Source organism: Podarcis muralis, chromosome 10 (genome assembly GCF_964188315.1).
Source record: "Podarcis muralis chromosome 10, rPodMur119.hap1.1, whole genome shotgun sequence".
In the NCBI taxonomy this organism is placed as follows: domain Eukaryota; kingdom Metazoa; phylum Chordata; class Lepidosauria; order Squamata; family Lacertidae; genus Podarcis; species Podarcis muralis.
Genome location: NC_135664.1, coordinates 59754745 through 59771015, shown reverse-complemented (window position 1 = coordinate 59771015; position 16271 = coordinate 59754745). Strand labels below are relative to the sequence as shown.

General features: G+C 42.2%; 1 protein-coding gene across 1 annotated transcript in view; it reads right to left on the bottom strand.

Moving 5' to 3' along the window:
- Positions 1–2861: 2861 nt before the first annotated feature.
- CECR2 (CECR2 histone acetyl-lysine reader) overlaps positions 2862–16271 on the bottom strand; it is a 119445-nt gene continuing 106035 nt past the window's right edge. The window contains exons 16-19 of the mRNA XM_028747671.2: positions 14780–15587; positions 12554–13964; positions 11178–11283; positions 2862–9189 (exon numbers count right to left, since the gene is read on the bottom strand). Coding sequence (XP_028603504.2) covers positions 9184–9189; positions 11178–11283; positions 12554–13964; positions 14780–15587 — 2331 coding nt within the window. The 3' untranslated portion in view covers positions 2862–9183. The remainder of the gene's footprint in view (positions 9190–11177; positions 11284–12553; positions 13965–14779; positions 15588–16271) is intronic.

Genomic DNA, 16271 nt, shown 5'->3' with positions numbered 1-16271 from the left:
TCAGTAGTAATTGTGGCAACTAAGATATGTAGAGGACAGGCAGCGGCCATGGCTATGAGGCTCTCCAGCAGTCTATAGACCGGAGGTGGGGGTGGGGCCTGTTGGTCGGTGCAGATCCCTCCCTTTACCAAATGGTCAAACAGGAATGCTCCACTTATGTCTATCTGCAGAGTGCTCTGACCCCAGTGCCACCCCTTGCTTTCAATATTGGGCCTGAGATTGCAGGGTCAAAGAGGCTGTAATTGTGGAACAGCCTAGCTTGTACGTTACATTCTTTACCATGTAATTGTAGAGTTGGAAGGTACACTAGGGGTCAACTAGTCCAAGCCCTGGCAATGCAGCAGTATGCTATGGTTAGGTTGGTAGGAAAAGAGTGTGTAAAACCAAGACTCTTCTCTGCTGTCACTGAATTACTTTTTATTATATATGGGAAATATGTGACTAGGCCTTGAGCAATGCAGGTACAGCTCAGCTAAGTTCTCTTAATGTGATCCTGCAAAGGATTGAGTGTGAAGTTTGAAATGCTCCAAGCAAAAACTTCCTTCCTGATATTTTGCCATTTCTGACCTTGTAAATTGTGTTGCCAGTGCTTAATCCCACTGGTACACCCCCATGGATATTGAAGGAGGAATTAATATGTTTCAGTTTCAGGCAACATGTGAAATGTTCCCATCTCAGTTTTAGCATTAGGCACGGAAAGCTAAACCCTGATATTTAAATTAATTTAGGTCAAATATTATTTTCTCCACAAATTGTTAAGATTTCAAGTGCATAGGGCAAGGGAATCCCCAGGCTTCCACTTGTGAATCCACCAAAGTTCCTAGTCTCTCCTCAAGTACACATACATCTTCTCACCAATGGTTGGTCTGAGGTCTGTTCAGGGGCTGATGATGCTGAATCAGAGATGAGTGATGCTTGTTGGTGTGACCTGAAAGCATGCAGCTGCCTTAATCACTCCTTTAACAGGTCTGAAAGAGTGACCCCTTTGTAGAGGAGGGGCAGAGATGACAGCTCATTTTAGGCTACCTGGCTGTCAGAACCAGTGAATGATTTAAGCACATGACAAAACCTTCTGTTATCACACAACCTGGAAATCAGATTTTGTATAAAAAACTTTAAAGGCATTCTTTATTGAATGCACAGATACAGGGAAAGGCCAGATGTTGTCAAGAGATCAATTTCCAGGCAGGGAGCAATTGGAACAGCAAAGTCTGAGTGAGGATGTCTATGAAATCTCTGGAAGCTCTTACTGCCCACATATGGAGAAATTCCAAAAAGGAGCCTGTATTAATATATTCAAGTGGGACTGCTGCAGTGGAGACACAGCGGGTCATTTGGAAAGGCTTCAGTTGCAAAATCTCACTTCTGGAAAATGACCCTGCTTGTTTCCCATGCCTTGAAGCCTGACATCAACTAAATAAAAGCGATTGATCTGATCTTCCAGCACTCCAGGCACAGAACTACTGGTGCACTGACAAAAAGAGTTATGAACTTTTTACAATCCCTAAGCACCCATAACTTGTTATGGAAAACAAAATGTTGGCAGAGAACATGTGGTTGCTGGCTGGGCTGGTGAAGGGGGAGCAGAGGTTACTCCACCCAACAGGAAAGGAGGCACTTCTGCAGGCAACTTTGTGCAAAACTAGAAAATACATTACAAGCTTCTGCCACCCTCTACATTGGTTCATGTATTCTTAAAGAATGGTGCTGGGACTCCTCTGACCTTGAAGTCTCTCCCCACCCCCCATAATTTTAGACAGAAGGATGTTAGTTATGCTTTTTTCAGTGGTGAGAAAAGTGTGCTCTACTCATTTTCAACGGCTTTTATATATCTAGTGCATACTTTCAGTATGCATTATGCTTACTGATTCGTACATAAAATGACATTGACCTAAGCCATGCCTATTTTTTATTGAAAAACCCATTTTGCTTTCTCTTACCCCTGCAAACTAGAATTAATGTAAAAACCTAAAAGCTGTCATTATTTATTTCATGGCAGAGGGGGGAGCTGAGACTAGTGACATGTCTGCATTGCATCACAGCTGAAATGTGAGATCCTATGTGCTGAAGCATAGATCTTGATGCAGCGCTTGCTTGAAGGACACCAAATCTGACAAAAGAACATATACACACTCATCCTACATTTTGTTGTTCTGAATTCCCCCGTGTGGCTCAGTTGGCTAAGCTGCTTGGCCCAGTTGCTTTAGTCACCTGGAGCTATTTGTTTTGCACATTCCTTGTTCATAGTTCCTTTCTGGATGTGGCAAACTATGATACAGATTATGTGGATCCATCTGCAACATGACTGCTAAGTGGCAACTCATGGAGTTGGCATTTTGGTCTCTTCTAGCTTAATGACTCATCGGTCTTTTTCAATAGCATTTGTAAAGGAAATTTGCTTCAGGTGGCAATATAGTGATTTTTTTTGACCCAATGTAGAGAACAATCGTAGTTGCTAACTTAAATTCTTGTGTTGAATTAAGGATCCTACACAGGAGACCAGAAGTGTAGTTCTACTCCATTCCATAATTATTATCACTAGACCTTCTAAATATCACAGAACAGAGAGTGGTAATCTATCTATGAGTGTTTCAACATGGCCTTTATCACTGAACTACCACCACTGATCAAATATGAATCCTTCAGGATGGAAGACCTATAGTTCAGTGGTAGAGATTACAGCTTTGTATGTAAAAGAATATTAGGGAGCAGGTGAAGTAAAAATCCCTGTCTGAGACCTTGGACAGCTGTTGCCAGTCATATCAGCAGCACTGGGATATGTGGATGAATGGTCTAACTCAGTATGAAGCCGCTTCCATGAGCAATTAGAGGTGAAGAAATACACACAGACCAAGACCAGCTACTATTTTAAGAACATACTTTATACAAAATAACAAATTCTTATGGAAATAAAATCTACAGATCTCCAAGGATCAAGCTTATTTTTTAAAAAAAGGATCCTTAAAAAAATTACCCAAACACAGAAAATTAAACTAACTATTGAGGTAACTGTCGCTCTCAGGGAATCAGTAGACCAAGACGAAATATACACAATATAAAAATAAATAGCATTCCCCTTTCCAGTATTGACCAGGAGAGTTCAAACCCAGCTCTTTGCAGCAGCAAAAGAGTAGAGGAAAGGATCCCTGATGCTGTGCTCCATGGGCAAGGAAAGTGATCAGGGTTTTTTCAGGAGCAGTGGAAAAGGCAGCCAAGTGAGGTACCTGAGTCCCAGTTGGGGAAAATAGAAGAGCACACGAGGAGGAATTCACAGTCAGTCAGTCAGTCAGTCTTATATCAGGTGTTACCTCTCCAATTAACGGGCCCTCTTGACAGTAGCTTCCTGCCACACTAACAAGTTCAGTCTGCTATGGTGTGGAAGACTCATGCCGGCTCCCTTTCAAAACTAATTGAGAAATTCATTTATCCAGCCAGACACTGCCATGTGCAGTCCAAACAATGTCAGATTCCTCCCAGAGTTTTTCAGTAATGTATTTTCACAGCTTGATGGTGAGAGGACACTTGCAGTCACCGCTCGTAGTCCTGTTGACCAGAAGATATTCCAGCTGTTTGACAGAGACCAGGATCCAGCTTGCAAGTCAAACATCAGACTTCATCCAGAGGAACGTTCTCTCTTCTCCTTTTGCCCCCAAATAGGCAAATTACATTCTTTACAATCTTAATTACAATAATACAGTCCCTCCCATCCCACCCACCAAATGACCCAGAAAACATTTCAGGAATGATGGAGATTGGCAAAAAAATTGTCAAAGCTCAACCACTTCAAATTAAAAACCAAAAGTATTGTTAGAAATTCTCAGATCACAAAGAAATATATTCTCTAGCAACCAAGCCTGTTCTTTTGTGTCTCTAGTTAGAAAACTTCTTTCTTGCTGTCCTTCCTAACCATGGGGAAAATATCTCATTCTACTTAGACAAAATGCAGTAGTGCACGAAAAAGCTGAGCAGTAGAAAAAAGTACTCAAACATTGAGCAAGATACGATTTTTGTATGTGTAAAATCAGGAGCCGGACTGAAAAACTAACTTCCTAACCTCAACAGTAATTCAAGTTCCAGTCACTAGTCCCAATTTTTAGGCACCAGTGATCTCTGGATTTTTTTACTTCCCTGCAATGGACTCCTATGATATACTTAACTTTTGTAACGGGGAAACCTGGAGAAAGCACAGTAACTGCTCTGCTTTTATTGCTAAATAGTCAAGCTGTAGTGTGCACTGAACTATTATGGAAGAACAAAGCATTAGTAGATGCCAGGGTGCATAAAATATGAACTATAACTTGCATTTATATCCAAAGGAGAATTCAGCACCATGACACTTGGAAGCTCCTGTTTAACATCAGTGAAGTCAGCTGCAGAGGGAATTAAATTCATTGTATAACAGTGACATCTTGTGGTCAGTACAGAATGTGGCTAAACCCAAAGAATCACTGACATTAGTGGTAGCACTGATCACCTAGAGCTAAGAGGAATTCCCCACCAGGATTCATTGGAGCCTTCAATGCTCTGACTACAGAAAGTATGCAGCAATTTGGCAGCTGTTAATATTGCAATAAGCACCTGGTATACTGCCAATGCTAAACAAGTACTTAGTAGAAATAATTACACAGTTTGAAAAATTTCATAGAAATCCTTTAGATTCTTGCCAGAAGACATAGGAATTAAAAACAGTAGGGCCTGCCAACTACATTTAGCTCCCCATCGATAACAGTCAATATCCCTACTGTGTTGTTGCTCATCAGACCTGAACCTTATCAAAGAAACATTCACGTTATAGTAAAGCAAATTTCTGATACGTGCTAATCAGCAAGAACCTCTTTTGTTACTCTGTTGTCAGCCAAGTTATATTTTCGATTCCTCCAACCCAAACATTCATCAACAGCACCCAAAATTTGTAGTTAGTCAAATTCTGTAGCTGTCTGCCACCCACTCTGACTCTCCAATCTGGAGAGGGGCAAGATCATATTTCAGATGTGCCATGTTGTGGCGGTATTCTAACTTTGTGAAAAATCTGGGCAGTTCAGAGTGCCTCTGAAACTCAAATGGCTGCAAAGGTAACCCCTAGAGAAAATGGAAGGACTTGTGGCTAGATTTCTGAAGTCTCCAACACCCAAAACTGAGTGGAAATGCAAGGGCAAGCTTCTCCACTCTCCTCTCATTTTGCACTCAGCAACTTACAAATATGCTCACCACTGGTAAGTGCATTTTGGAGTCCTGTTCACCACCATCTCCCACAATCAACCTTTGGAGTCTCTTTCAAAATCTTATCTGTTTCATTTCCACATTCATAACAGGATTAATTTAGGTCTGCTGCTGTCTGCTTCTATGTATGTATTCCTACTTGGTTTCAGAGCACTTGACTATTTCAACATTATGAAATCTCACATCTGGCACTCCTCACTGTAAACATAGGCACAAGTATTGGAAAAGGTATGCCAGAATCAGTCCTTATTTTCTTAGGTATGTTTCCCTAATATATAGCAGTGAAGAAAAACATATTCTTTAAAAAATATTTAATTCAGTGATAAATGTGGGCACTAAAGGAGATGCTCCACACAATGCTTGAATTACTGGGGTGTGGGGGAGGAGAGGGGACCTTCTTATAGTTTATTATAGAATAGATTAGGAAATATTGCTTCAGGATAGCATGTGTCTGGCTGCTGGGAGGGAATGGAAGAGCAGCTGCATCTCTCTCATGGAGAAAAGGCCTTATAAAATCAGAGGCATATTTGTTTTTCAGTCAACATACATATAGGATAATGTTACACTTAAATATATAGGAAATAAACACTTCCTTTCACTGAGAAAAAACCAGTATTGCTGAAAGAAAACTTCAAATCTTGCATATTCTCCTCATACAAAGATACAAACTATGTTTTCTGGTTTCTAGGCCCTGTACATCATCTCCTGCTTCAAGTTGGGACATATGATGACACAAAGGAATGGCCAGAGAACTCTGTGATCAAATAGTGCTAACTTATTGATAAAGGCTATATTGGAATGCTACCAAATGAAGAAAGCACTGTGCACTGCCAGGGAGCCTACTGAACTGTCATGTCTGTCAGATCCTTATTTTCAGTTCGACCAACACATTGCCTCCACTCTCCAAACACAGGAAAATGCAAACCAACTTCAGATCTAGAACTGAGACATCAACTGAAATACACAACTACTTTTTACAATAGGCACACTATTGATGTACTGCTGATATTTGCTGTTTTGTTTGAATTAGAAGTATTTCATATATCCAAGCAGTGTAGCATTCCCCAGTATCAGTAATACCTCTGTTTGAGGATCATAGACCATAATTGATAACAAGACACTATAAGGAGTAAAACAATTCATCCAACTAGGAGGATTTAATTACCAATATTGGTAATTAATACCAGTCAATAGTGGTTTTTAATGCCTAGGTAATTATTTTGATGAGGGAAACTCACCCTCCCCAAAAAAAACTCGTATAGATATTGTTTACATGATTAACATTTACCATTAACACTTTCTCTTTCTTTTTAGTGTGTCTGCTTTAGGAAAGGATTTATTCTTCCCTTCCTGCTTCAGAGAGAAGTATGCAGGGGTCATTATGTGCCTCTTTAAAAAAGGTTTCTTCCACATGGAAGGCAGGGGTCCTGCGGGGCCAGAATGTGTGGCACCCCATCTGTATCTTAAACAGATACAGATGGGTAGAAGTGGGGAGGTTATTGCTTGAGATAGTTCTTTCATTACAAGAAGCACAAGCTTTGAAGCCCATTATCAGTCCATCTGCAGCTGTGCCACTCATCTATCTTCGCCATCCAAAAGGCTCACACACTTATTATTCAACCACTCATGCCAAAATTACGACAGAACAGGAACTGGGAAATAGCAAAAGCTTCCCATCAACTTTTAAAAGAAAGAACACCACTATCCTATTACAATGCCTTCCTAGGAGCCACTAACATCCATATGTTTACAGATACTGAGTAGCAGTTTGTGGGACTCTGCTACTCTTCTGAGCCAATCTGCTGCTCCTGCCACCATAAATCACACTAAGTTCCCCACACCTCACACCTCCCCTCTCAGCAAGTGCCAGAGACCTGCTCTGTTGGGAAACCAGGAGAGCAACAGAGTCCTACCCTCATCGGACATTACTGTAGATACTAGAAGCTATCTCATAACTCCAATGTGCTAATAAGCTCATGTAGATCATTTAAACCCAACCTAACAAGCTCATTGCACACACAAGCTTTCACATGCAATAACCTGCTTCACAGTTCTAATGAAAGTGTGCTCATTGCTCTCTAAAGTATATCTCACGACAAACCAGTGAATCTATAAGGTGCCACAACATTATTCTTTTGTTTGTTTGTTTCACAGACTAAAATGACTACGGATTTGGAATGTATTCCTGATTTTTTGGGGGGAGGGGAGAATACTATGCTAACTTGTGGCCCACCAGATGTTGGGATTACAGCTTCCACCATCCTTGAATGTTGGCCATGTTGACTGGGACTGATGGGAGGTAGTGGAATAACTTCTGCAAAGCCAGCAGCCAGCCACATCTGCTATACAAGGAATGGGAATTTTTCTTCTCTAGTTTATGAAGTTATCAGGCAACAGACTAACTGCCTGCAATGAGGCTATGACTCTGGGCTAGAGTTCTATTTTAAAAAAACCACAACTAATATAAATTCATTCGTGGGAAGGAGAAAATCAGTAGGGGAAGTGTTGTTTGAAACAAAAAACATAAGTTTGAAAAATTATTTCAGGGCCTAGGTGCCAGCGTCTGTTTTTTTCCTTTGAAAATGACTGTCCATGAGCTGTGTACTCTAATTGTATTAGGTTAGCTGGAACTGCCACTGGAGATGTGGCCGTGGTCCTTTTTTACTTGCTACTTGTACTAGACATGAGAATGAGAATAGATTTCTGGCTCACATGCTCCTTTCTCTGCTTTCCATGGGCACAGAGGAGCTCAAATAAACATGGAATTTTTCCTGTTCAGTCACTAACTTCTACACACAGTGAGACGAGGGAGTGAGCACTTAGGATATACATTGAAGCTCACTCCAGGCACAATCCAAGTAAACAAATGGGCAGACCTATGGCATCCATCAACAGAATATAGTAGTGCCTAGTGAAAATGTTCACACTCTGACTGAACGTGTGTCCAGGCCTGGCGAGAGCCACATACTTAAGACAAATCAGAACGCCATATTATTGTATTCTAGGTGCCACTGAAAGCATCACAGATGCTGCATAAGAAACCCTTCTGTAATATTCTCACAGGCCTTTGTCTCCGGTTCTAGCGTCTTTAAAGAGATCTTTGAAAACATTGGCATTACATGTAACAACATTCTCTTTTCTTATCCCCATAATCTCAGCTTGGGTGTATGACAGGGTAACTATTATTCCCAGTCAGAAATGTTTGCGAAAAGGCTGCTACAATTCTAAACAAGATTTCCAAATTTCTGGAAATTCTAGTTTGCTGGTTTCCTAGTTCCAATAGTGGCAGGAACTAGCAGTGCATACAATTCAAGGGCAAGATTGGGGAACACTGATTTCTCCTGAGCAACACCTGTGGCCAGTTGCCAGGCAATGCCTTAGCCCCAGGTAACCAATAGGTGGTGTTGATAAAAAAAAAATCAGAAAAAAAATTATTTCCTGCATCTACCCACTCCTGAAGGATTTCAATGTGACATGATTGTAAACATATTATGATCATCCCAGTGCTATGTCCACAACATTTGAGGCCTACCACTCCCACCCTAATAATGTACAATACATTCACCAACAGAAATATTTTTTCTTTTAAAAGGCAACAGGTTAAAAAAAAATATGTAAACTGGATTCCATTCCAAACACACATATTAATACAAGTACTTTCCATAGCCTCCTGTCTTTCACCCTGAAAAATATACCTGAGTTTCAGCAGTTCATGAAATTTCAAGCTCCTCAAACAGAGCCCCTTTAAACTCTTAATGAAACCTAAGTCTCTGGTGAGAAATATATCATTAGATCAAGTTGCTCCCTCTGTGTCATTGCGACAGTCCTATGAGGTGCTCTATTCCACCAGACCTTGGAAAGAGATGCTTCTGGGAAAGAAGATGAGTGTAGAAAGTATATTTCCCTTTGCCCTCATCCACTCATATGTGGCTCTCGTCTCCATCAAATCCTTCCAGCCTTAGACTAACTCTGAAAAGGGACAAACAAAAAAGTGATGATTATTTGTTTCAGAAGTAGTTTTCTAAATAAATAATAAAGATCAAGCTAATAAAGATCATAGAATCATAGAATCATAGAGTTGGAATAGACCACAAGGGCCATCGAGTCCAACCCCCTGCCAAGCAGGAAACACCATCAGAGCACTCCTGACATATGGTTGTCAAGCCTCTGCTTAAAGACCTCCAAAGAAGGAGACTCCACCACACTCCTTGGCAGCAAATTCCACTGTCAAACAGCTCTTACTGTCAGGAAGTTCTTCCTAATGTTTAGGTGGAATCTTCTTTCTTGTAGTTTGGATCCATTGCTCCGTGTCCGTTTCTCTGGAGCAGCAGAAAACAACCTTTCTCCCTCCTCTATGTGACATCCTTTTATATATTTGAACATGGCTATCATATCACCCCTTAACCTCCTCTTCGAGCTTCAACACTATATTAAATGTGTAAAAACCACAATTTTGGTTTTAAATAGTAGCTGCAAAGGGAGGGGGAAAATCAGGATAGCAACAAACAATTTTTACTTCTTGGAGGAGGGACAAAGATTTTCTTGGGGGGTGAGGGGGATGATCTTCTCCAGGACTGTGCAGTTTATTTATTATTTTAAAATTTTATATCATGCTTTTCACCATCTAGGTCTCAAATAGGTATATAACAATAAAAAATACAAAATTTAAAATTTAAAACATAAACATCACAAAATTAAAACCTCAGAAATTTAAAATATCAATTATTTAAACAAGAACATGAGAAAAAAATTAAAATACCAGAGAATCATTCATGAGGCAAAGTCCTCCTGAAGTAAGATGGTTTTAACAACACCTGAAACTCAGCAGGGAGGTGCCTGTCAGACTTCTAATTGGGAAAAAGTTCCATAGAGTTTGGCCAACAATATCGAAGGTGCAACTTCTTGTTGTGAGTCTTGCTTCTGGTCCATGGGGGACCACTAGCGATTGGGATGTACAGAGAAAGGTGTTTCTTAAGGTATCTTAGACCAAAAACATTCATGTTTTGCGCACTAATACAAGAACCTTTACCTTGGCCTGGTAGCAGAGGAGAATCCAGTACAAGTCTTTCAACAATGGTATCAAGTGTAGGTGATCCATTCAAGGTAGGCAACATGGGGGGGGGGCAGGCAGATGGTGTGTGGGAAGAGTGGCTTAACTCTCCCTGCCCCTTCACTCACTCAATCCCAATCGTGCCAAATACCACCCCCCCCCTAAAAGCTGCTTTTCCTCCAAAGGGGAACTGTGACTGCTACTCTGACCATCTCCTCCTCCCCACAGCTATTTTTAAAAACAAACACACATGCACATGTAATGTATCATTATTCTGGCCACCAGGTGGCACAATATCAGAGCAGCCTAACAAGAAACTGATTTTACACCCTTTGAAAGCAAAGACTGAGAAATACACCCCAGTTATTTCATCAACCTAGGACAGAAATCATTTTTCATTTTTAGAAGGACTTAATAAACAGCCATGTCTAATGAATTAAGAGTAAGAACTTGGTGTATTGGCCCAAAAGGAGTGAAGAAATCCCCAGTTCAAATTTTGCTGCAGTTAGAAAGGTTATGCTCTCCCAGTTGCAGTTTTCTACCAACTGCAATAAGAAGATTGTAATGCATGCCTGACATAATAAGGTTGTTGTATGTAACACTGAGAAGGGCTTTGGTCCAATCCAAAATGCAATATGAATGCAGCATTGTTTGTTTTTGCTGCTAGCAGTTGGCTTAGTATGATTTCTTGCTTACCATCAAAAAAATCTAAGCCTAAGCAAAAGCGTGCACAATATTAAAGCAATCCCAAGAATAAATATCACTCACCAAATTATAATAAAAAGTATGGCCTACCATTGGTTCTGCTTTCTCCCTTCCCACAAAAGCTACTAATACTCACATATTTCATGCATCATGGTGCAACACAAACATCATTCTCTATAATCTGTCCTTTATTTGTACTTACTTGATCCAGAGGCAATGCCGGTGTTTTTTGTGCTGGAGGGTCTTCCCGGGCTGGTGTTGTGGTAGGCACCTTTAAGAACGGGGATTGTGGCTGGTGCATGTGCATTCTGGAATCATACACAATGGAAATGGCAACCTTAGCAATGGCATAAACACATAGTTTATGCAAAGACGTATGTTCCTACAATGGGAAATTCATTTGGTGGAGATTCACCATTGGTAGGTATACTAAGGCCTGGGGGCCGGATCCGGCCCAATCACCTTCTAAATCCGGCCCACGGACGGTCCGGGAATCAGCGTGTTTTTACATGAGTAGAATGTGTGCTTTTATTTAAAATGCATCTCTGGGTTATTTGTGGGGCATAGGAATTCATTCATTTCCCCCAAAAATTAAAGTCCGGCCCCCTACAAGGTCTGAGGGACAGTGGACCGGCCCCCTGCTGAAAAAGTTTGCTGACCCCTGTGACATACACGGTTAGATCTACATCATATCCCAAGTTCTCTGTATCTGATTTTATCTGGTTGCGGAACATAAATTAGATGTACATCCCTTAACTCTCCTTCACTATAAAAAAGAGAGAACAATGAATTAATCTAAATTTTCCTGCACAAAAGAGAATAAGCTTGGATGGTTTACAAAAAGAAGTGATGTTAGTATTGTAAGCAACCTTCAACCTTTACTACTGAATTGTTATCTCAATCAATATGAAGTAGATGAATAGCTTTCTCCCTAAAAAAAATACAAGAAACCTTATTGATAACTTCAACAAATGAAAATAAATTCATGGTTTAGTAGTATAATTCAGGAAAAACACTGCCCTAGGATCCACTGAGATGAAGGGTCAGCTAGTCAATCAATCAATCAATCAATCAATCAATCAGAAAGTCAGTTCTCCCCTCTTCTACCCATGGTGTGTATGCACTGCCAGCTCCTGTTAACAAGTGAACAAAAATATAAGGAACTGGAATTTCCATAAGACAGGAAATTCTGTGTGAGATTGCAGCAGTCACTTCTAAATAATTTCAGGTTGTCAGTAAGAGTAAAAACTTAAAATATGAGCCAAGATTGTGGGGACAAGAACTGTAAATGTTGCTCCATGTAATGTTAATGTGCTGGAAGATCTATATAAGGATACCAAAACCACGGATAAGGGCCTGTGAGGGCATTACAGGTATGAACAGAATCAAAACTATCAGATCAATCCCATCTCTCATTGCAAGGTGACTTGTGAAGCTCTATCACACATGGTAGTGATGTGTACTGTTCATTGCTGCTCTTTAGAATCTCACCTTTATGACAGCAACTATCATTCAGCACTCTTCCCCACCCCCTGGCATTCTTCCCCCACCTCATTGTCCCATGAAGAACAGTCTTACCCTGCTGTTCTATACATATCTGGAGACAGTCCCCCCATGCCACCTCCACGTCCTGTCTGTTCCATCATTAAGGCCTGAAAGTGCCCCACATTCTCTTCCTGGCAGCGGTACAGAGGTCCCTCGTGAGCAAGACCATTGGCTTGATTGGTGGCTGGAAGATGTGCCAAGTGAGCATTCACAGGTGACCCATAAGCTCTGGACTGGAAGTGACCGGTGGGATGTCGTGGTGCATAAGGTGACCCTGTCTGCAGCATGACACTGTGCGGTGGGAAAGCAGAGGGACCAAACCCAAGCCCAGAAGAACTCATGGGTGGTGGTGGTGGTGAACTATACAGGTATTCTCCTGCTGCAACTGATCTCTGTCTCTTGGTGGCTGCATTGTGGTTGTCCAAATCAAGAAACTCTTTGGGACTCTCAGGCCTCTCTTGGGATTCATCCGTTTTCTCAGCCTCGGGTGGCAGCTCTTGCCCACTGCTGGGAACCTCTTTGGTGCTTGCCATGTCCATTCGGTTTGGGGAAGCCAAAGAAGTGGTAAGCACTTCACAGCCCTGCATGCCGCTGCCCATGGTCGCTCTGTCTGAGAAAGGAGGCCTGGCCAGAGGTGATGGACCAGGTGGATGACCAGTGGGACTGGACTGGGGAGGGAAAGGCCTCTGCCAGTCTGAATAGCCCTGTGGACAAGGATAGTAAGGAGGCTGCTGGTAGTGGTGATAGGAAGGAGGAGGTTGAGGCTGGTAAGGGTATGGCATGCCCTGGTGGGAACGGTAACGAGGGAAAACCCCATGGGGACTGTTACTAGGCTGAAAGCCTCGGGCAGAAAAATGTTGAGAATGGGATACTGGGTGCGGTTTCCCTCCCATCATAGGATTAAATCCCTGCAGTCCTGGATTGATGTGATAGCGTGCTGCTGAATTTGGATACTCCAAATTGGGCATATAGAGAGGGGCAAACTGGCCAGAGGTGCCTCCTGCCGGACTGCTATCCATGGTAGCAGGAGTATTGGTGCTCTGTCCCACGCAAGGCACAGTTGCTTCCAGCACGTTTTTCCCCCCAGTGCAACGCGACTTCTCCATTATATTAGCAGCCACTGTTTTCCCTTCAGTGCCAGTGGATGGTCCATCACCTATAGCACCATTTTCAGGCACAGGCCCCCTTTCTGTCGCTGTTACAATGTCCTGCGCACATCCTTGGGCTGCTGAACTTGTATAGTTACTCTCCGCTGGCCATGTGCTCTTGCTCTGTGTTGCTTTTGGATCATTTTTAGTTCCAGAATCAACACCCTCCCCTTCCTGGGTCTGCCTGGAGCAATCCATTTGCAAGGGAAGCTTGGAATGAGGTAGCAGCTTGGGGTATGTGCCCTCTGGAAGGCCAATACACTGGGCTTTCTCTTCCACTCCTGGTGGAGGGTTCACTGTGCAAAATGAAGCAAAGAGAAGTTAAATCTTTTTCATCACATGAACTGACAACATCCAGAAAAATTACAGTGAACTCCAAGGTCCAGTATAGACATAATATTAACTTGGTTTTTATGAATGGGAGTTTAGAGCATCCCTATAGTTATTTTTATCAGGCTTAGCAACAATAACATGCAATACTGAGCCATGTTAAAGGGGAGTGGGACAATTTAGTGTGATTGAGCATGTGTGTCAGAAGGGAGTGTGTGATCCTGCAGCCTGCTCCCAATTTCTGAACCCAGTTAACATCACATTTAAACAAGGCCTGAGTGAAACTCTACCACCTCTTAACTTCACAATTTTACGTAGAGCAGGAACAGTGAAGAAATGTAAAAGAAGTCGTCCCGCCCCCCCAGATTTGCTTCACAATTAAAATGGTGCTAAAAGAAGACTGTTAACATTCTACAAACATCACATAAACATGGGATGTGGAGACATGCTAACCATGATGCAGGTATGCAGCTCCTGTTAATTTCAAAGGGCTTGAATGGGAAAAACTTACAGTATACTTGTATCAAAACAAATTCTTACTCTGCTGCTCTAAATGGTGTTCAATAAAATCTACTAGTCACCTTACTTTCTCCCATGGCCACCTATGTGTGGACATGCCATAGTAAAGCATCAAACAGACAGCCCCCCCCCAACCCCATTCACCAATGACAACAGCAGTCCCTAACTCTTTACAGATGCTTGGGGCAAATGGACATAAATCAGTTGCTCAACTGATGAAGCCACCATATTTTGCCTTAGCAGATCAAGAACATGCAATTACCTTGGTTGTTCTCTGAATCAACTGTCTGGCTGGTGTCCTGAGAGTTCCCATTCCCTAAAACTGTTTTTGGAGGTTGAATGTTCATAGATGCTACATGGGCCAGTTGTGGAAATGGTCCAGGCAAGTGGGGGGGAGGAGGCTGACGGGGATGGTAAGGCACACCAGGTGGGCATACCCGGGAGGACAGCTGTTGCATGGCAATCATCTCTGGACTGTCCATCATGGAATCCCCACCTTGGGTTCCTCTTGGCATTTGTGTGGGAGGCCCAAATAATGAGGCTGGTAGCTGCTGCTGCATTCTCTGACCAGGGCCTTTTCCTGGTTGTCGGATATATCCTGAGGGTGGAGCTCCATGAGGTAGGAAATTGGATTGCTCAGTCCACTGATTAGGTGGCAAAGGTGGTCTCAGTACCTGAGGGTCCATCATGTGGCTCAACGCACGAGGCGGACCCATTGAGGGTCGCTTGTCTACTCCCAAGGTCATCTGGTTTACTGTATCATGGCTTCCATTCCACACAGCAGGATGTGCACGGTTTAGGTACTTATAGGGCCTGTAGACATGTCCAGGGGGAACCTCTGAGGTCTCTGTTTGTCTTGTAGGGGGTCCATTGTGCCTTGGAGAAGGGAATCCTTGCTGAAATTGTGCAGGGGAATACATACTGGCATCTGAGGGAGGACCTGTCATCCGGCCAAGTTGAAGGGATCCAGGCTGTGGTCCTATTGTGGAGACGTGCATTGGTCCTGCACATACCTGCTTCTCTGGAGCAGGAAGCCGATGTCCTCTGGGATCATTCAATCCAACTGTAGGCTGCGGAAGGAAACATAGGGAAATGAGACAGGTTCAATGTGGACATAGGAAAATCAAAGTCATTAGTAATGGATATATAACAGCAAGAATCAAGACTACACTTTAACCAAGAATCTAGAACATTATTATTATTAATTATTATCATCATCATCATCATCATCATCATCATCATCATCATTATTATTATTATTATTATCATTATTATTATACTACCCCTCCATCCGTAGATCTCAGGGCAGTTCACAACATAACAATACAAAATTTTTAAAAAAACATAATAAAAACAAGAACACCCTCACCCCCTCCCACAACACATTTAAAAAGGTATCAGATTGATTACGTTCTCCTGGCACCTAAAGGTGTATAATGAAGCTGCAAGCTGAGCCTTCCTGGGGAGAGAATTTCACAAATGAGGAGCCTCCACAGAGAAGTCTGTTTTCATGTTACCACCCTCTGAACATCTCATGGAGGAGGCACATGAAGAAGAGCCTCCGATGATTATCATAGGATCTGGGTAAGTTCATCTGGAGAGAGGCGATCCTTGAGGTATTGCAGTCCTGAGCCATTTAAGGCATTATAGGACAAAACCAACACTTTGAATTGGGCCCAGAAACTAACTGACAGCCAGCACAGTTGGGCCTGGCTGCTGAATTCTGCACCAATCAAAGTTTCTGAACCATCTTC